Below are 19,869 nucleotides of genomic sequence, written 5' to 3' on the forward strand. Positions count from 1 at the left end.
TATGGCTGGAAGTCTTTTTTGATTTTATCTGCTGAAACAGGATTTGGTTTTGCAATTGTAATCTTCGGTAAAACCGTAAAAGGTTAAAAAGCAGCATGGTTGGAAAATATCATGACAGAATAGCCAAAACATTTTTCAAAATACTTAATTGCAATTTCTGATCTTATATGTTTCCACCCGGAGATTGTATGTAAATCAACCTCAAGTGCTGCTCTGCTCGTTAATTTTTACACGGGATTGATTGACAGCTAAAGGAGTGGATAGAAAAGATTGGTTTAGTTTTCTCTACATTATATTATTTTAGACAAGCAAGGTTAATTTAATCCAACATATATGACTTTGTCAAGAAGCAATACAGGCAGCTAATAAATCACCTATTTTTTTTTTTTAACTTTTTCGTACAAATTAAGGAGAGGGAAACGCCTCTCAGCATGCGATCATTTCCCTAATCTGTTTTACTGCATATTGAAGTAAAGACATTCCTGTGTGGGGGGTTAAGACCTGGGAGGGAGTGTGAGGGTGCCCTTTCGTTGCGCGTGCATGGACTCAGTTTTACCAAACTCCTCGGTCTCAAAGACCACGGAGAGTCAGGCATGGTGGCTCTTTGCTGTTTTCTTTCAAGTTGAATGGTTGCTCATAACAGGACCAATTAAATGCTTCAAAACAAACAAAGAGTTCCATTGGATCATTACAATGAACCTGGCTGTCTGTACCCAGGCATAACTCCGCAAATCTCTTGTTTTGGAAGATCATTACAATGATTTTTGTCTACTATACATAAGCAGAAATTTGTGAAGAAGAACCCGGTGTTATGCGAGAGTAGAGCTGTTAAATGGAACGAGCAGCTCGAAAGCTTGATTGAGCTCGACTCGTTAATTGAGGTAAACGAGTCGAGCTCGAACTCGAACTCGAGATATGCTCGTTTAATTAATAAGTCGAGTAAATTCGATTCGTCTGTTATCCGAGTAGTTCGATTAGATTCGATAAGGAAAGGTATATTTGTCATTTCACAATTCAAAAGTATAATAATTGAAAATTATAGATTTTTAGTGGGGTTAATTTGCATGAGCTCGAGCTCGTGTAAGCTCGGCTCATTTATGATAAACGAATCGACCTCGAACTCGAGCTACATGTCTCATTTGGTGAGACGAGTCCGAACACATTTCAAAACTTGTTTGCCTAATTGAGCTAGCTCGAACTTGGCTCGAATTAATCTCGGGTCGAGCTTGGCAGCCAAATACTCGGTTCGACTCAATTAATCGTTCTATGCGAGAGCATTTGCCTTCCCATGCTCGTGCGGGTGCGGGCATGCCAACACCAGGTAACAAGCATACAGGTGCATGGTTTCTGGAAAAAAAAAAAAAAAAAAAGGTAGAGAGGTGCATAGTTTTTTCCCCTTTTTACTTTTGAGTGCCGAATTCTAAAGCCATATTAAAATTTAGACTTGGAGCCAGTGTTTTCAACATTTTTTATCTTGTTCATGCTATTGATGTATTTGTTATTATAACATTTGGCCTACAATCAAATTATACAATGCTTTATCGAATACCTTTGATGTAAAACTAATCAGTCATACTCCATTTGATGTAACTAAGGGTGTTTTAAAAAGATAGCGAATGAGATTTATTTTTTCAATAAAATTAACTAATTAAGTAGCTTTTATTAAACTGTGTGAGAGAAAAAAAAAATCAAACCTATCAAAGGTGATGTTACGCGCGCGCGCGCACACATATATATATATAACCACTTTACTCCAAAATATATAAATGCAGTGGAAACTTATTCTAATAATCGAAGGTGATGTGAGTAACGTACAATGATTTTCATAAAAAACAAAAAAAAAAAGAAGAAGAAAAAAGTACAATGCTTAAATTGACTTTAACAAAAAGAAAGGAAAAGTATTATCGTACGATTAGTTAGCCAAGATTTTTTTGTATTGTTATTTTTTCTTCTATCTCTGAAAGTTGTACATAGTTTGCCTTGCCCAATTAACCACTCGACCTCATCACTTTGAAATTTTCTTGGGATTAATCCATTGCTTAAGGACGAAGACATCAAAGAGGGAGACGTTGGAAATGGTCTGAGAATTAATTAGATGTGAATTGCCATCGGATATTATTAAATCCCTTACGTCAAACTCCACGGATCCATCGGATGCATCAACTACTGTCACGTAACATCAAAGTGCATTACCTAACCCGTCGTGGGACTAGTAATTTACCGGCCAATCGTCCGTTGACTAATCACTACACGTTGCACGTCTCATCGCCATTCAATAAGCAACCTAACCTCTTATGTGTGTGTGTTTTTTTGGGGTTAATCAGCATCATCATCATCATCGGACGGCCGGATCAAGTTGCTTCCCACCCACCCGTCTGCTAAACTACCACCCGTTAATCACAGTTGATAATCATTAAGACCAGGACATAAATTCTCTGAAATCAGACGCATAGGTCTTGCATCTATCTATGCTCCATTAGAGTATACCATTAAACATTAGAAGAAAGATGCGTCATCAAAAACTTCAAAATATTACTCCCGGCCTTAATTGCGTACGACATTTGCTTCTTAAAAAAAAACGGTTACATTTCAAATAAAAATGAAAAAAAAAGGAAGAAGAAGGAGGGGGGGGGGGAAGATAGATCCTACCTTTTATCCAGTAATCTATAGCAAAAATGCAGAACGAACACCCTTGCTATATAACTCCACTCCAATTTCAACTTTCAAGAACCAGACCCTAGTCTCCTTTCTTGCATGTTGCATGCTACATGCTACATGCTTTGCTAAAAGGGCAACTTAAAAGAGAAATAATATAGAGAGAGAGAGAGAGAGAGAGAGAGAGAGAGAAAGGGAGGAGTTTTCAAATTTCAATCACTAAGATAGGAAGATCGGGGAAGAAACTCACTCTAAAGAAATGGAATTTAATGGCGGACACCGTCTCCATGTGGTAATGTTCCCATTTTTCGCATTCGGTCACATTAGCCCATTTGTTCAGCTGTCGAAGAAGCTATCCTTGCATGGCGTCAAGATCTCTTTCTTCTCTGCACTCGGCAATGTCAACCGCATCAAATCCATGCTCCACTCAGATTCAGCACCCACAACAACCCAAGTCATCCCTCTCACTCTCCCACCCGTCCAGGGTCTTCCCCCGGGCCTGGAGAGCACCGGCGATCTCTCACGTGCTCAGTCCGAGCTCCTCAACCTAGCACTCGACCTCATGCAGCCTCAGATCAGCTCCCTCTTGTCCCAACTCAAACCCCATATCGTACTCTTCGATTTCGCCCAGGACTGGCTCCCGCCTCTTGCTTCTCAGTTAGGCATCAAAACCGTCTTCTACTCCGTCTTCGCCGCTCTTTCTACCTCTTATCTCACCGTCCCCGCCAGGCTACCTGGTTCTACCTCTTATCTCGCAAGACCTTCTGCGATTGCAGACTTGAAGAAACCGCCACCCGGGTTCCCGGAAACCTCCATCAAGTCGGTGGAAACCTTCGAGGCGCGGGGTTTCCTGTACATGTTCAAGAGCTTCTACAGTGGGGCCAGCGTGTACGACCGGGTTCTCAGAGGCCTCAACGGCTGTGACGTCATCCTCGCCAAAACATGCAGAGAGATGGAGGGCCCCTACGTTGACTACGTGACGCAACAATTCAAGAAGCCCGTGTTACTGGTTGGGCCGGTGGTTCCGGAGCCGAGCTCCGAGCCTCTGGAAGGGAGATGGGCTTCATGGCTGGGTCAATTCGAACCCAAGTCCGTCATATACTGTTCATTCGGGAGCGAAGCATTTCAGAGTGACGAACGGGTCAAAGAGCTACTGCTGGGGTTGGACCTCACGGGACTGCCATTTTTCGTGGTCTTGAATTTCCCTGCGGACGCCGACATCTCTGCGGTCTTAAAGAGGGCCCTACCGGAGGGGTTCTTGGAGAAGGTGAAGCACAAGGCCGTAATTCACGCGGGGTGGGTGCAACAAGAGCAGATCCTGGCCCACCAGAGCGTGGGCTGCTACGTTTTCCATGCGGGGTTCAGCTCAGTTGTAGAGGCAATTGTGAACGATTGCCAGCTGGTGATGCTGCCCGTAAGAGGAGATCAGCTGCTGAATGCCAAGCTAGTGAGCGGTGATTTGAAGGCTGGGGTGGAGGTGAATCGGAGGGATGTAGATGGGTATTTCGGGAAAGATGACATAAAGGATGCTGTGGGAAGAGTGATGGCGGACATTGACAAGGAGCCGGCCAAGTCCATCAGGGGTAATCACAAGAAGTGGAAGGAGTTTTTGCAAAACAGTGAAATTCAGACGAAATTTGTCTCTGACTTGGTGAAAGAGATGGAGGCCAGGGCCGGGCTTCATACAGTTTAATCCTCCAGTATTTGATGTCACGTGTCCTTTAATTTTATTTACTCTTTTGAAGAAGAGGGTTTCTCTTCTCATTTGTTGCTTTATCATTCGAATCCATCGCTTACAAAAAAAAAAAAAAAAAAACATGTCATGTATCCTTTTAAATGAGAACCTCTTAATTAAGTTTTATTCGTCCAATGTTATCAGGGCGGTACTTGTTGAACACTTGAAACGAAACAGGTTTCTACAATCTACACCACCACCAATATGGCTTTACAATGTATGCGAATTGATCAATTTGTTACCATTTTGAGCACTGTAGTCATCATTTTGGACATTTACTATTTAAGATATATATTTCGTTGGGAGAATGATTAATACTTTTTTTTTTTTTTAATAAATACCTTGTTTCATGAGGAGATGAATGGACTGAAGTGTAACGCAAAATTGTTGAAGGCCTCGATCCCGCAAAAAAATTTACATTATCTATAAGAAGAAAAGGAAAAAGGGAATACGAGTATGGGATATGTTGTAATGTTTGCCAAAGCAATCATACTTTGGTTTGCCAAAAAAAAGATCTTTCAAGGAAACACTTGACTTGACAATAACAAGTAAGCAGCCGACTTAACGCTTGACACTAATTAAAGAATTCTTTGCTTGATTTTTCTGTGTATTTCTGTCCGAGTACTGCGACTACTAATAACTATAATAAGGATGCCGTTCTTACCCAGTCTTCTGCTGGCCGCCAGAGTTGACTTGTCAGAAAGAAAAAGATAGGGAAAACTTGCAGTGCAAGCGTTGTCGACCGATTTTGTGCATTTTAATAAAATGTAAATTTGTTTGTTCATATATAATGTAAATTAATTGTAACACAAAATGTAAGTTTAGAACACTTTGTTGTGAGTTAAGACTTAAGAGACCAATCAAGGGTATTTAACTTCAGGAATAGTTGACCCTGCCCCTAATTTCGGGAAGAATGATGAAGCACGCTTTTCAAAAAATTCTTCAAAGAATTGTTTTCCTCATCCTTGCTGCCTGCAGGCTGAAGCACGTTTTTTCCCTGAAACGATGGGAGTTGCTTTACATTTGTAGAACAATGACTCCAAGAAATTATACAGAAGTGTCAATCACACCGAGAATTGTTCTGTTCCTCGTCACTACATCAATGTTTTAAAAACCGGACCGTTCATTGAACCGGTGAAGTGAAAGGGTCGAGGTTCAACCGGTCGGACCGGTTCAACCTCGGTTCAATGAATTTTTTAAAAAATTATTTATATAAATATATATATGTACAAAATAAGACATGTAATGGATTAATTTAATACTTTATATGATGAAAGGTTTACTATTTTTTAATAACTTGGATTTTTAAAAATAAATTTTTTAAATTATAAGTTAAAACAAATAAATTTCATCTCAATTTCAATTATATCTAAATCCAACCCAAAAATATCACAATATTTTGAAATTATACAAAATTCACGTCTATGAGAATTTAGATATTGTGAACTTAAATTTTAATTTATGTTTTAGAGATTGTAATTTAAAAAAGGAAGTTTGGAGTTCGAAGGAAGTCAAGAAAATTGAAAATAGAAATGTAAACTTGACAAGAAACAAAAAATGAGATAAAAGTGAGTGGTTGTAGCATTAAATAATTTGGGTTAAAAAATAATTCTTTTTGAACTTTTTTCAATTTAATGGACAAAAACAAAATTAAAAGATGGAAGAAAATATCAATAAATTAAAAATAAAGAGGTTTGATTAAAAAGGGAGTGACAAAAAAAAGAGGATAGAGAGAGAGAGAGAGTTGAAAATTAAAAAGAAAGAGCCATGAGAGGATGAGATTTTGTAAGAAAAATGGAAAAAAGAAAAATGAGTGTTTGCTTTATATAAATAAGTTATCAAAAAAAACTAATAGGATGTGATGGTGCAACGGTTAATACATTGGTCTTCTATTATAAAGGTCTTGAGTTCGAATATTGATAGTTGCATTTTGCAAAAAAAAAAAAAAAGAGGAAGTTTGAAAACCGGTTCAATAGCGGTTCGACCGCGGTTTTGACGGTTCAACCGGTTCTTGACCGGTTTTCTGACAAAGTCAACTTTGGCATTGAACCGGACCGGTGCCATGGCCGGTTCGCGGTTCAACCGGTCGAACCGGCCGGTCCGGTCCGGTTTTCAAAACATTGCACTACATATGCCTACTTATATAGCTAATCACAACCTTACATATATCATTACTTTCTATGTCTAAACAAAATGAGCATTTTTTTAAACAAAGAGCTTAAGTTGTTGATGTCATCGATCAAAGTTATCAATCTGATGTCCTTAGTTATCTTGGACATCAACGAAATCAGAAGCTGCTTGTGAGGGATATGGACCTTAAGTTCTACCCATTGCTTTCCTCTGGCATTTATCAAAGCTAGTCTTATTGTTTTAGCTAAATCCAAGGCTGGCATGCTTGTTCCTCCCACGCTGTCTGAACTTGTTCCATGTGATTCCTTGCAATAATGCCCCTTCCCAACCACTTGGTATCTTTGTCTTCATAGATAGCTAGCTTCAAGTTCATTACATATGCCTCATCTTGTGCCTGATCAACTTCTTTAGTGACTTGGGATGTTTCGACAGTGCTCATTTGTTCATGTCTTTCCTTTGCCAAAACTTGCTCTTGCCAGTCTTTTGGTACTCTCCGGACAATCTTCAGAGGATAATTGTGCTTTGAGTTGAATTCTCATTTATTCCTGACTTTCCAAGTTTGCCGTAGTATGTTCGTTATTAGCTCAATGTGGCTTTGACCTCCAAGTCCTTTTTCTGCTTCCATGATTGTATTCCACCACTCGTTTCCTCAGGAAGTCCTCCTATACCTCCCCTCTTCAACCTCCAATCACACAAAAGTTCTTGGCGTGCCTCGCTATGTATCCAGTAGTTGTTATCCTTTCTCCCTGACAAACTAATAGGAATCTGCAGAATTTTCTCCGCATCTTGTTTGTTAATGCTACTCAGTCAAGCAGTAGAAAAGATGAATTCAAATGATTTTGTACACCCTTAAGCATGATGGTAACTTTTTTTTTTTCCTTTGAAATCCGGGAACTAAAAATATTGGCAAAATTTTGAGAAGAGTGGCATGCGAAACTGAACATTAAGAAAATTCAAGATGCAACTTTCTTTGGTGGCCGACGAGGCAGATTTGGGGTCATTTTAGTCATCAGAAGACAAGAAACACATTCGTATAAGCTTACAGGGTACAAAAAAAGCGACTAATAATTACTTTTCTTTGAGTCTGACAACTTTGCTATCCTCTCTCGTTCCCCTCTTTTTACCCCACTCGAGGAATTCTTCAACATAGTTATCTACATGACTATCCTCCTCCGGAGAAAAGAATACTTTTCAGATCCGCGTCTTCAATACAAGGATTGGATTTTGAGAAGCTATCTTCCCATTAACTAATACACCCAGTTTAGTTGCTGTAGGACAGATCTTATATGAACACTTAACTGTGCTAATTACAGCTATTCTCTACAATCTCTCTCTTATTTGATCACCAACAGCCAATTCCATCACTCAAAGACAGCGTCCGTGCTGGAAGGGAGAGGACAGAGCAAGCAACGGATAGTCTAGGATGTTAGACTGCAAGGAGGCAATGGCAAATCCAGCTGACTGTGGAACTCCATTCGGTGAACTTGAAATTGTGCTGTCACAGGGGAAACACGTAAAGAACAGATTATAAGTCCATTAAACATTCGCCAGGTTAAAAACTTTGGAAGCGCAAATGAGTGATTATAAATGATGTGCACTCTAGCGACGTGCCACATGTAATACCTTAGTTCAGTTGTAAACTCCCAATAATTTCATTTCCTAGAACCAAATTTGATGATTTAACATTAAATCCTTTCTGACATTCGTATCATGGATCAAGAACAAAGACATAACTTCCATACTTGCGTTTGTGAATGCATATCCAGTCATTTACATTCAAGGCACATTTGCTATGCGTGCTTGAATTGATTCCTCGAGCATTTACTAACTTGTAAGTTTCTTATGGCCCCTCAGATCAGTGATTCCAGAACAGAAATGTGCAATAATTGCACAGAAAAACAACCCACTAGAGAAGGCACCGCTACATACAAAGAAGATGAATGAAATCCACAAGAAAATACAATTCCAACCACATGCCTCTCACAGAAATATCAATAACAAACAAAATAGTTTGGACAGTTAAAACCACTGGGATAGCTTATAAGCTGTCCTGTAGATGTTAAGCTACCTGAATGATAATGACAAGGAAGACTCCACAGGATCAGAGATTCCATGATCATCCGGAGGAAGCAGTGACCAAAAAACTGGAAAGCAAGAAAAGGCAATATTACAACATATCAAAAAAAGAAGAAACTACATGCAATCTTACCTAGACAATCAAATTTGAACCTGTAGCTCAAGTGTAGCATTTTTATTTTTTATTTGAAAAAGAATTCAAAAAAAAAGGTCTATGAAGGCGCAAACTAAATCAGTATACTTCTCTGCATATTTTACTAGAAAAGAATTCATCCTAGAACTAGCAAGCTTCGGCTTGTGCACCAAAATTACAAAAGTGAAAATTACCTGAGCAAGTCTTTTGACTGGAGAGCTTATAAATCAGGACGATGATGCCCAAAAAATGTGCAGCCTCAGGGGCAACAAAAAAGTGGTCGTGATCTTTAATAAGCAATTTGAGAGCCACCAATGTTGAGAGAAGACAAGTCACGGCCAAGAAAGCCTTGACCTTCATGGACTGCCTCCTCCCCCATGTAATTAGCTTGTTCATTGCCGATGAATTCCTCCGTCGACCCATTAATAACTCGACTCAATTGCCCTAGAGAAGATACGCTGGGATATTATGGTTTCTGTTTGAGAGCGCGAAGGCGAAGACAGAGCAAGTTTGCAGGTTCAGTGTTGACTTTGGCGCTTTCCACCCTTGGGATTGGCTTTGGGTGCCTCCGCTCGTTACCTGGTACTACTGCCAGCCCCGACCGACGTAGTACGAACGAGTCGACTAGTTATGAGTTATGGTTCCTGAGCGACGATGACGTGGGCACCTATGGATTTCCGGAAGGGCGGTTAACCAATAGCTTGCTGACATGTCCACATATGACGCTGGCACTCCCTTCTTAGCAGCTGAGCTGGATAAGTGATTTTTGACTTGCTACTTTTTTCCTTCCGAAACGGAAATAACACACACACATAATTACAACAAACACGGAAGGTAAACGGAAAATCAACTCGAAACAATTTAAGGAGATCCATAAAGACACGTTCAACCAATTGGTTGACTTGCTACTACTACTAGTATTATTTTTCTACTACTATTTCCTTAGTTAAAGGGACATTTTTATTGGATTTACAAAGGCTGCTACTTCCTAGGGTTAAATGCAAAAAAACCATCCCCACAAACTATATACCCAATTGTAGTTTTTCCCATAAATTATAATAATAGGCATTTTGCCCCCTTGAATGATATGTTTAGACAAATCTACTTTATTTTAAACATTGTTATTTTTCTTTTTTCCCTATCATTTTCTTTTAAATTCTTCCTTTTTTTTTAAACGTTGTTTAAATAAGTAGACTAGATTAGTCAAAATTTGTTTATTTCTTAATTTCATATGTCAATATTTTATTAAAAAAAAATCTATGGAGTACAAGATTTTTTTCCAAATGTTGAAGTCAATGTCATTTAAGCAATTGAACTTTCAGATATATAATAACAAAATAGAGAAATTGATTAATCAATTATTTGTAGTATCAATAACAAAAAAAATGAACTACTATTGTTGTTTATTCTTATTTTTTATTTCACTTCAAATAACAATTGTTAACTTTTCTTTTTTTTATGTGATATACAATATGTTACTTTTATTATAAGTAGTTGAGTAACCGTGAACTCTTAATTAGTTTATAGATACTTAAATTGTTGAATTACTAGATCAATACACTTTACAATATAAGCTACATATCTTTTGTACTAACAAAGAGTTTATGACAAATTATTAAGAATGAATTTAACAAATAAACAAATTTAAAAAGCAGTTTAAAAAATATTAAAATTTTTTATGTAAGTCTTTTCACATCGGAGAGAGACATTGGCTAGTTCCACGAGAGAAGGAGAAAATAAAAGGAAAAAATGAAAAAAGCTAATCGAGAAAAAAAAAAAGGATTGAAGATAGTAGGGGTAGTGTTGTCCAAATGTATCATTCAAGTGAGCAAAATGCCTATTATTATAGTTTAGGTGGTAAACTACAACTAAGTATATAATTTGTGAAAGTTTTTTGCATATAGAGTAAATTTTATATACACTAAAAGTATATATATATTATTACTGTTTGATTCTGACATGTATGTAAAAATTGAATTTCAAATTTAAATTTTGCATAGTTGTCATTTATCCAAACACTGTCAGTGTAGGAAAGATTAATTCATATATATATATATATTGATATTTTCTAATATTTGTTTGTCCCTTATGATATCTATTCTATATGATTTCTCTTGCACTGCCCCAGCCCAATGCAATGGGTTTCGAAGGTGCTCAATTTCATATGTGGCAATTCCGCCAAGATCTCGTCCTTAGTTAGGGGAAGGAACCGGATTTTCTGAGAAACGTATAAAGAGAGAATTCGATTTAATTAAATAATGTATGGTTGACAAACAACGATCCATTTCATTCAAGGAATGCATTCTAGCCATCCACGGATCGGAACAATAAAAAAAGCAGACACAATATTTCTTGGAATGCTGACTATAATAATGCTAGTAGTAATAAAAGTAGGTACTTGTAAATGGACAAATTTAACGCCGTGATTTTAACATTCCTGGCCAAGTCATAATTGCAGCAGTAATGGTGAGTTCGTTACCTTAGCCCCGGTTTCTGTGATTCTGTGAAGTAGAGGTTGCTTCTTGTCATTTCCTCTCTGGGAAGGGGCTTGGAATGCTTTCCACTGAAACTCAGAAAAATAATTTGGACCGACAGATTGAAAAAAAAAAAAGAATTCAGGTGACTGGGTCATCGTGGCCCATGACATTAACGCGGCCTGCAAACTAGAATTTCAAGGTGAACTAACTAAAGGTAAAGGTGCTCCGTCGTGGCCCAAGTTTAACGGATCATCCTTTTGAGACTGCTGAGTAGCATTACCACGCAAAGTTGTAAACTAGGTCGGGGATATGTAGCGGCCCTTTCACCGGATCTAATCCAATGAAAACTTGGGGCAGCATGTGGGATAAACCAACGGATTACTCGTGTGGACCCAGAAGATACCAAGTATTCATATGCTCCAGGTAAACAACAAATGAATCAATCACTGTGTCATAGCTTGATTGTGTACCTACTTTTAAAAAAATAATAATAACAAATCCAAACCTTCTATTATTTAATTATATTTTGTGTAGACAGGGTTTAAAAATGAACCAAATTACTCGAAATTCGAATCAAATTTAGATTGATAAGAGCTTGCTCTAGTTTGATTAGCCAATTAATCAAATTAAAGTTGATTTGAGATTTATATTTAATAACTTTCAAATTTGATTTTAAAAAAAAAACTCATTCAAGTTCTGTTCAACAAATAAACAAATCAAATTTGAACAAAATTTTAAATACCGTAAAATAATCAAACAAATTTAAACACTAGAGTGTTCGATTTGATTAAATTCGTTTACACCCTACGTGTAAATTAAGAATTCATGACCATTAAACCGAATTGAAAAGTTGAAGAACACTCTATCTTAATTAGCCTTCAATTTTTTATCAACTAGCTAATACTCTACTAATAAAAGAGCTCTCAATTGAGTTGAACTCGTATTTGAGTCCCTAGCTCAAAGTCGGGTATCTTTCAGAATGTTGTATTTCTTTTATTCAACCACTGTCCTGTCCATCAAGTAAACGCTTCTTTGGCGTTTAAAGTGACACCATAACGAATTAAAAGTCAGAAAAAAAAAAAAAGGCAAAGCTGGCAAAAGGATTAGACGGGTACGTATGAATTGTAAGCAGCGACGGTAAACTTAGGAATAAACAAATTAAACAATGGGCACCAATCTGCGGGTTCTTCCTCGGTGTTTGCGTTTGCCCGCTGGTAGCTAATTGTGTAGTAGGAATCAAAATTTTCTAAACCTCCCAGCCAAACGGGTGGCTAGAAAGCGGAATGACCGACCCTTTTATTTCTTTCTTTGACCGGTTGGTCGCCCGTATCTAGAAGAACCGTTAGACGGGTACAAAACCTCCCAGCCAAACGGGTGGCTACAACGCGGAATGACAGGCGCTTTTATTTCTTTCTTTGACCGGTCGGTCGCCCGTATCCAGAAGAAACCATTCGCAACTATCCACCCTCATCTTCAAGCGCCAAAAACATAATTCTTTCAAACGTTTAACTTTTTTTTTTGTCAGCAACGATACATATAATAGGGAGTTAGTGGGTATACAGATCCAACTATATCAAGAAAATGTTATAACACAACGTTTAAATTTTTTTACCTACAATTCAATGAGAGACTTAATCCCCTCCCTGGTGGCCAATGAGCCATTGGCCCGGTGATTTCTTCAAACGTGTGACTATCATGGTACTACTATCATAAAAGTCAGTATTTTACTAGATTGCATTTGCAAATCCGAATCCCTAGGTCTAGACTCCAGATTTGAGCATGTCCACAACTTCTGATCTTGACTGTGGAATTGCGTAACCCACCTCGATGTATCTCCTTGGGAAAAGACACCGTTCACGGCCCCTTTGCAATATCATTTCTGTAAAGATACCAATCACGGCACGCGCGTGCGCACACCCATGCATACACATATTGAGAAATTGTACTACTTTCTTTTTCCTAAAATTATTGTGTGTTTTTTTTTAGTGTCTTTGGATGGAAGATAATTTTGAATAATTTAATCTAATATCATAATTTTTTTATGATATAATGTATATAAGATGATAAGATAATTGAAAAATTAAAAAAAATTAAATTATGATTATGATTATGATAAAATAAAAAAATCTGTTCCAAGATGGACTATACAAGCACACTAATAAAAGTTCCTGCAGTCCGAAAATGGAATTTTCTACAAAGTATGTAATTGGACGACAGGCATTTTCACGTAAGAATCAAACGGAGCGTACTCATTTCTGATTTCTGTGGGCAATCTATAAACATGGAAAAAACTAACAAAAATGCGTTTCAATAGAGCATAGAAAAGTAAAAGGAAAGGGCACCGGTTGAAATGAATCAGTACTTCGTTTGTTGAAAACAAAAAAGATAAATGAATTACTTTCTCTTCTAGAATGTCTGAGTAAGCGGTCCAACCAAATTGTACAACTAGCATTTTGCAGTTCATGTCTGTCGGGGTCGGTCCCATGAAATTTTGTCGTCGCACGAGGTATTGCTAAATCGTACAACTAGCAACGGCTTAGCCCGCACCGGTTGCGTTACATCAAATGAAGCTTCTATTACCGTCACCGTTCCGCGCAAGTTTTCAAGACCACAAGTTGCCGATCAAATTCTTTAAATACACGACCTTTCTCGAAGAAATTCTTTAACATTTGTTGGTGATTGGAAAAAAAAAATTATATTTCACCATTCATAGATGTTAAAATCATCTTGCTGTTTGGTTAGGAAGTAACATTCATGGACGTTAGCAATTTTTTGTTTGAGCTCTCTATTCTTTTGAAAAACAAGTTTTTAAAATACAATATTATGATAATATATAAATAAAAATAATTTAAAAATATTCAAATATATCAAAATCAACTCCCAAATACATAAAAATTAAAAATTTTATTTCTATCATCTTTTTTCATTGATTACCACCACCGCCTTTTCTTCCTTTTCTCTCTCCCTCTTCCTTCTCCCTCTCCCTTCCCCTTCCCCTATCTTTTCCCGCCATACCTTGCGTATTCTCTACCCCTGCTCTCAATCTACTATTGACTATACCAAGTTAGATTGGAGATGGAAGGAGGTAGATCGAGGAGAAGCGAATAAGCGGAAAGGGATGGGTGGCAGTCATGGGCGGTAGTGTTAATTTTATAAAAATATCTTAAAAACTTTTATACTCTAAAAAATTTCAAAAAATACCATAAAAAATATTTACAGTAAAAAATTTTCATATATATTGTTACTAAAAAATATTTAAAAAACAATCAAAAAACAGCTAATTCAAATGGAAATAAAAGGATATACAAGTGTCTATAAACACTAATTAGTATATCTCAAAAATGTCTAATTTGCCATGTAATATATATACATTTGATACTTTCCTAAATAAAAAAAAATTTCTAAGAAAAGTAATAGTTGAGGTCTTACTTAATTTTTTTAAAGTAAAACCTGAATTAATGCCCCTCGCTCTCTTTATTCCATCCCATTATTTCCCTATTTCCCTAGTTAAAAAAAAAGGTTAACGCCTTGAAGTCTCTATTAAACAATACTACTAAAAACTAATCTTTATATCTAATATTTTCTAAAAAAATTTTATGTTTTTCGTGAAGGTAATTTTTTAATTATCTTTTTATTATATATATATTAAATTATTACAGTATAATTTTTTTACAAACACTCCAAAAAATATTAATTCAAATGGGATACTCCTTGGGAAAGGAAGGGAACGAGAGACAGAGAATATCTACGGAACAGCTTATCAGTTATCCGTCGAGGATAGCGTAGATGAAGTAGACAAACGGGGGACGGTGCGTGGACACTAGAGCGTGCAATGTACAGTTATGTACGATCTATATCTATATAAATTTGAGAAGGGATTTTTAGGAACAAGCCTCCACAAGCCTCCACAAGCCTTCCCACTCTCAACTCTATTTTCCTAACATTTCACATTTATCTTATTTCGTAAAAAATATCATGAGCACATTACATTCTCACGTTTCCCTCAAATAAGGAGTTAACTTCAACTAACACTCCCACGTCCCCTCAAACAAAAATTTAACTTCCACTTACATTAAAACTCTAACACTCCCACATTCTTTCAAATAAAAATTTAACTTCCACTTACATTAAAACTGTTTCCACTTACCCGTGCGTCAGATCTATATCTATCTTAACTCCCACTATCCCACTATCTTAACTCATATTTTTGTATTTATTTTAATACATAAAAAAGTAGTGAGTTATAACCCACCTTATCACCAATCAATATTCTCACTGTCTCACTCCCACTATCCCACTATCTTAATTCATCCTACAATTACTCCTCTCTCTCAATTTCTTATTTGTTTTAGGTTCTCTATTGATTTTGTAAATGTATTGATTTTGTTTCTTTTGTGAGCAGTAGTGGAAAATATTATGTGCAGAGACTCCAGCAGAAATCAACCTTCTTGCGGCCGACTTAATTTTCCAGGTCAGTCCCCTCTACCTTTTAAGTATGTTTTGCTTTTGCTTTATTTTTTGTCATGAATGATATTGCATTGATTTTCTGATCATCCATTATTTCTGAAAATTTTTTACAAAATCTTATGAACGGTTGTTTGCTTATTGTTACACCGTAAAGCAAAGATAAAAAGGTATTGCTTGCTTTATATAATTGCGGATGGTATAGGTTCATGATTGAGGGTTCTACTATTTCTAACATAAATTGTATATTATAAAAATTTATTTGTTTGTATTACTGAAATTTTTTAATTATTTTTTATTGCACATTTATCACATAAAATAGATGTTACGATAGTTATTTTCATAATTTTATTCCAAAAATGATCGTGCATGAAATAAAAAAAAAGATTTTTTGATAATTAAAAAAAAATTAAAAATAGTTTATAATTGGAGAAAAATAATTCAGATACTACTAATAACTAAGGCACTATACGCCCATTATTAAAATTGGATTAATTTTTAATTTCGTCAGAAATCCTTTTGGCAAAATTGCATTATAGCCTTTCTTTTCTTTATCAACAATGACAATTACAACTACGTAATTCATCTATCTAGCAACAGCACAATTCAACTCATGGAATAAATAGTTCATTGCTTAAAGTACTTAAATGAAAGGTTAGAGTCAAGTCCTACTTAACACCTGCAAGTAATATATTACAATTAAAAAAAAGAAAATGATTCAAGAGGAGCAAAAAACTCACCAAACCCCTGACATATGTGCAATCGTCAAGGCACTTTTGAGCATTTAAAACTGCATTCCTTAGTTCAGGTAACCACTTCTCTGTAATTGTTTTCATTTGATTACAATGCAATTCTATTAAATTCTATTGATGCTATTTCTATATTAATTATTGTATTTTTTTGGTTAACAGTTCTCATACAATGTATCACTATTTACACATAAAATAAATACATAAACTATTGATTTTTAATTTAATATATATTTTATTTCTAGATCAAAGAAATGAAAAATCTAACTATTCTCAAGATCGCCAGGCATCCACATCACCAATGATTTTGCGTGATCATGGTAAATATACAGTTTCTTATATCATCATACTCATCTTACATACACATTTTTTGGCTGCACTATCTTGCTAAATCAACTATAGATACAATACAATACAATTGTATTACAATTGTTCGATTACAATACAATTGTATTACATTCTATTGATGCTATTTATAGACAACTTAGCAATTTATTTTATTTTATAGATTACCAATTACTACATGTACCAAAATATTTTTATATAGGGATTACTTCATTAACTATGGGTGCTAATAACAATTCAATTAATCAACTATAGATACAATACAATACAATTATATTACAATTGTTCGATTACAATACAATTGTATTACATTCTATTGATGCTATTTATAGACAACTTAGCAATTTATTTTATTTTATAGATTACCAATTACTACATGTACCAAAATATTTTTATATAGGGATTATTTCATTAACTATGGGTGCTAATAACAATTCAATTGGTGCGTATTTTTCATTTGATTATAACACAATTGTATTAAATTCTATTGATGCTATTCTATATTAACTATTGTATTTTTTTGTTAACAATTCTCATACAATTATAAAAAAAATTCTCATACAACTGAAAAAAAACGGTTCTTGAATGATATATATATTCTATTATATTTCAAACTATTGTTAAACAGATATTATATTTTAATTTTATTGGTAAAATTTTTTCACCTTTATTTGTTCACCATTTTATTTTTTTTCAATAATGTCAGCACCGTGCATAGCACGGGTATTCCCACTAATATGAAAAAAGGAAATACTAGAGCTGGATAAGCGCTGTGGCGGGTGAGACGTTGCCAACTAGGCTCAAAAGGGCAAAGTGGACAAATGCGATGCGAGTTAATTATTATAAAGTCTGGGGTCGTCCCCACCGTCTCACGGCCCTCTGGATGAGAATTCCGGGTCAGCAATCCTAATCTAAATCCTGCGTTCCTTGCCATTAAGTACTACTATTAACTACGAACCAGCTGGCCGAATCCAATACCCAAAGGCCAGTCGCCCACAGCATCCTATCAAAGACTGGAGTCGTCCCGGGTCTTGACCACCAATCTCCACGCATCTCTTCGCATTATAGTTATAGAAGCTTCCATCGATCCAACCCACACCAATACTCCTACTAACCTGTCCATCATCTCTCTCTTGCATCATCCATGACGATAGCACCATTCATTTCCTTCCACGTCCACCTCAGCCAAATTGAATCTATCCGAATGCGAGCCCCTCTGTCTGTCCGTCTATATATATTGCCGTCTCCACAAGTCTCCGCATAGCGCTGCAAGTGCAACGAAGTGCAAACTCAGAGAGAACACCAATTAACTACGCTACTACTGACTAAAAGCCCGCAATTCAGCAACCAACAAAAGCAAGAAAGCATGAACGCCGAGGTTATTTCCAGCGGTCACCTGCAACTTTTCCCACCAAGTTCAAATACAAGACATTGTGGCTCCCAGCTTCCATTTAGCGGCAGGGCCAGTACTGGCAGCATAGCATTAAAGCCAAGAAGAAGACCCGGGGCGCTCAGAACAACTGCCAGGGCCGCCGTTTATGCACCGACCCAGACCCAGGCCGAAACTTTCTATGATATGCTGGGAATTTCGGAAACAGGGTCGATTTCCGATATCAAGAAAGCCTACAAACAGTTAGCAAGAAAATACCACCCAGACGTGTCACCGGCGGACCGCACGGAAGAGTACACCAAGAGGTTTATCGAGGTTCAGGAAGCTTACGAGACGCTTGCTGATCCACAGACTAGAGCTGTGTACGATATGAATTTAGGTCGAGGATTGCATTTCGCTTTTTCAACCGGAAGACGCAACGAGGTAAAAAAACATACACACGCTTAGTATCAAATAACCTCCCCCTCCCCCCAAAAAAAAAAGCCCCGCTTAATTTTTGGTAACGAATTGAGATATTAATTTTGGTTTGTGTTAATTTGGAACAGAGAATGGATGATGTGGAGGAATGGAAACTTAGGTGGCAATCTCAACTGGATGAGCTGAGGCTGTGGAGCATGCACAGGGATAATGTCTCCTCCGCCGTTAGAGGGAAGGCAGCGGCGTCGCCCTCGTCGTCGTGGGGTAGTCGAATGCGCCGAAAGAGAACTGACATTTATGATCTTGGATTTATGTAGCATATGTTTTGCCTATTGCTAGCTATAAGCTAGATTCATCGTGGGGATCCTTGCTCCCTCTCTGACATAATCATAACAGATTTAGCCGCCGCCGGCGGCACTGGGAGCTGTATCCAGATGTATATATAAAATTGTTGTTAATTAATTTTTTGTCTCTTCCGGTTGGACGTGTTTATGACTCGGCCATATCGTTATGGTTTCTAGAATTATTGGGAAAAATAAAAATTTCCCCCTTTTTTTTTTGTGGATAAGATTCTAACTTCTATTAATGCACTACTGCCTTTTAATTAATGAAATGGTTCTTTGATCCAATTGAGAACAAAAGCAAGTAGAGGATCGAAGCTTCTGTTGTGTTGTTGGAAATAAGTGCTGTCCTACTTATCCATTTAGACAGTTTCTATACATATATTTTTTTCCTCACACAGCGGGTAGGGGAAAGTAAGAAAATAGGTCGAGATATGAAATTCAAGATTCTAGATGACGACAATTCAAAATGCTCTTTTTTTTTAAGGTTAAAAAATTGTTTGATTGGTAGTCTAATGTTAGGTCACCGGAACTATCGCGTTAGGATACGGTCTCAATCAAATGCCACGTTCGTTAAGAGATGGGAGGTAGGGTAGTAGTGAGGAAGGATCGGCGTTGGCGTTGCGTGGTGATGAAGGATTGGAGGTTTATGTTCACAAATTTACTGTGTATTCAATAGTAGGGGCGCATCTTTTGCTTCAACAATTAAAGGAAGAAAAGGGAAAAGTAGAGGGGAACACGAAGGAAGTATTTGGAGATAAAATTAAAAAAATAAGCACAAATATAGCAATTAAAATACTATTTGTAAACGGTTGAATTTCTCAAACATGATTAAATAAAATAGGACAGAGGAGTATTTGACAACCTTAGTAAAGCAAGAAAATTTGTTGTCTTTCAACGCATGCAAATGATAGTTTTCTCATTGACGTAGACACGAATTGGTAGCTTTGCAGCTCA

General features: G+C 36.7%; 3 protein-coding genes across 3 annotated transcripts; 2 read left to right on the top strand and 1 right to left on the bottom strand.

The window, feature by feature from the left end:
• The first annotated feature begins 2,695 nt into the window (after positions 1-2,695).
• On the top strand, positions 2,696-4,648 carry LOC113775227 (anthocyanidin 3-O-glucosyltransferase-like). The gene has a single exon (XM_027320016.1). It carries the CDS (start codon positions 2,915-2,917, stop codon positions 4,346-4,348), a length of 1,434 nt encoding a protein of 477 aa, XP_027175817.1. The 5' UTR covers positions 2,696-2,914; the 3' UTR covers positions 4,349-4,648.
• Positions 4,649-7,573: 2,925 nt separating this feature from the next.
• LOC113780224 (serine/threonine-protein kinase MHK-like) lies at positions 7,574-9,310 on the bottom strand. Its single transcript, XM_027326039.1, has 3 exons — positions 8,924-9,310; positions 8,589-8,664; positions 7,574-8,015 (listed from the first exon to the last, which is right to left on the bottom strand). The coding sequence occupies exons 1-3, from the start codon at positions 9,150-9,152 to the stop codon at positions 7,886-7,888; spliced, it is 435 nt and encodes a 144-aa protein (XP_027181840.1). The 5' UTR covers positions 9,153-9,310; the 3' UTR covers positions 7,574-7,885.
• Positions 9,311-18,021: 8,711 nt separating this feature from the next.
• LOC113764170 (chaperone protein dnaJ 20, chloroplastic-like) lies at positions 18,022-19,131 on the top strand. The gene is made up of 2 exons (XM_027308253.1): positions 18,022-18,577; positions 18,700-19,131. Exons 1-2 carry the CDS (start codon positions 18,131-18,133, stop codon positions 18,886-18,888), a joined length of 636 nt encoding a protein of 211 aa, XP_027164054.1. The 5' UTR covers positions 18,022-18,130; the 3' UTR covers positions 18,889-19,131.
• Positions 19,132-19,869: the final 738 nt, after the last annotated feature.

This window comes from Coffea eugenioides, chromosome 1 (genome assembly GCF_003713205.1).
Source record: "Coffea eugenioides isolate CCC68of chromosome 1, Ceug_1.0, whole genome shotgun sequence".
NCBI lineage: Eukaryota > Viridiplantae > Streptophyta > Magnoliopsida > Gentianales > Rubiaceae > Coffea > Coffea eugenioides.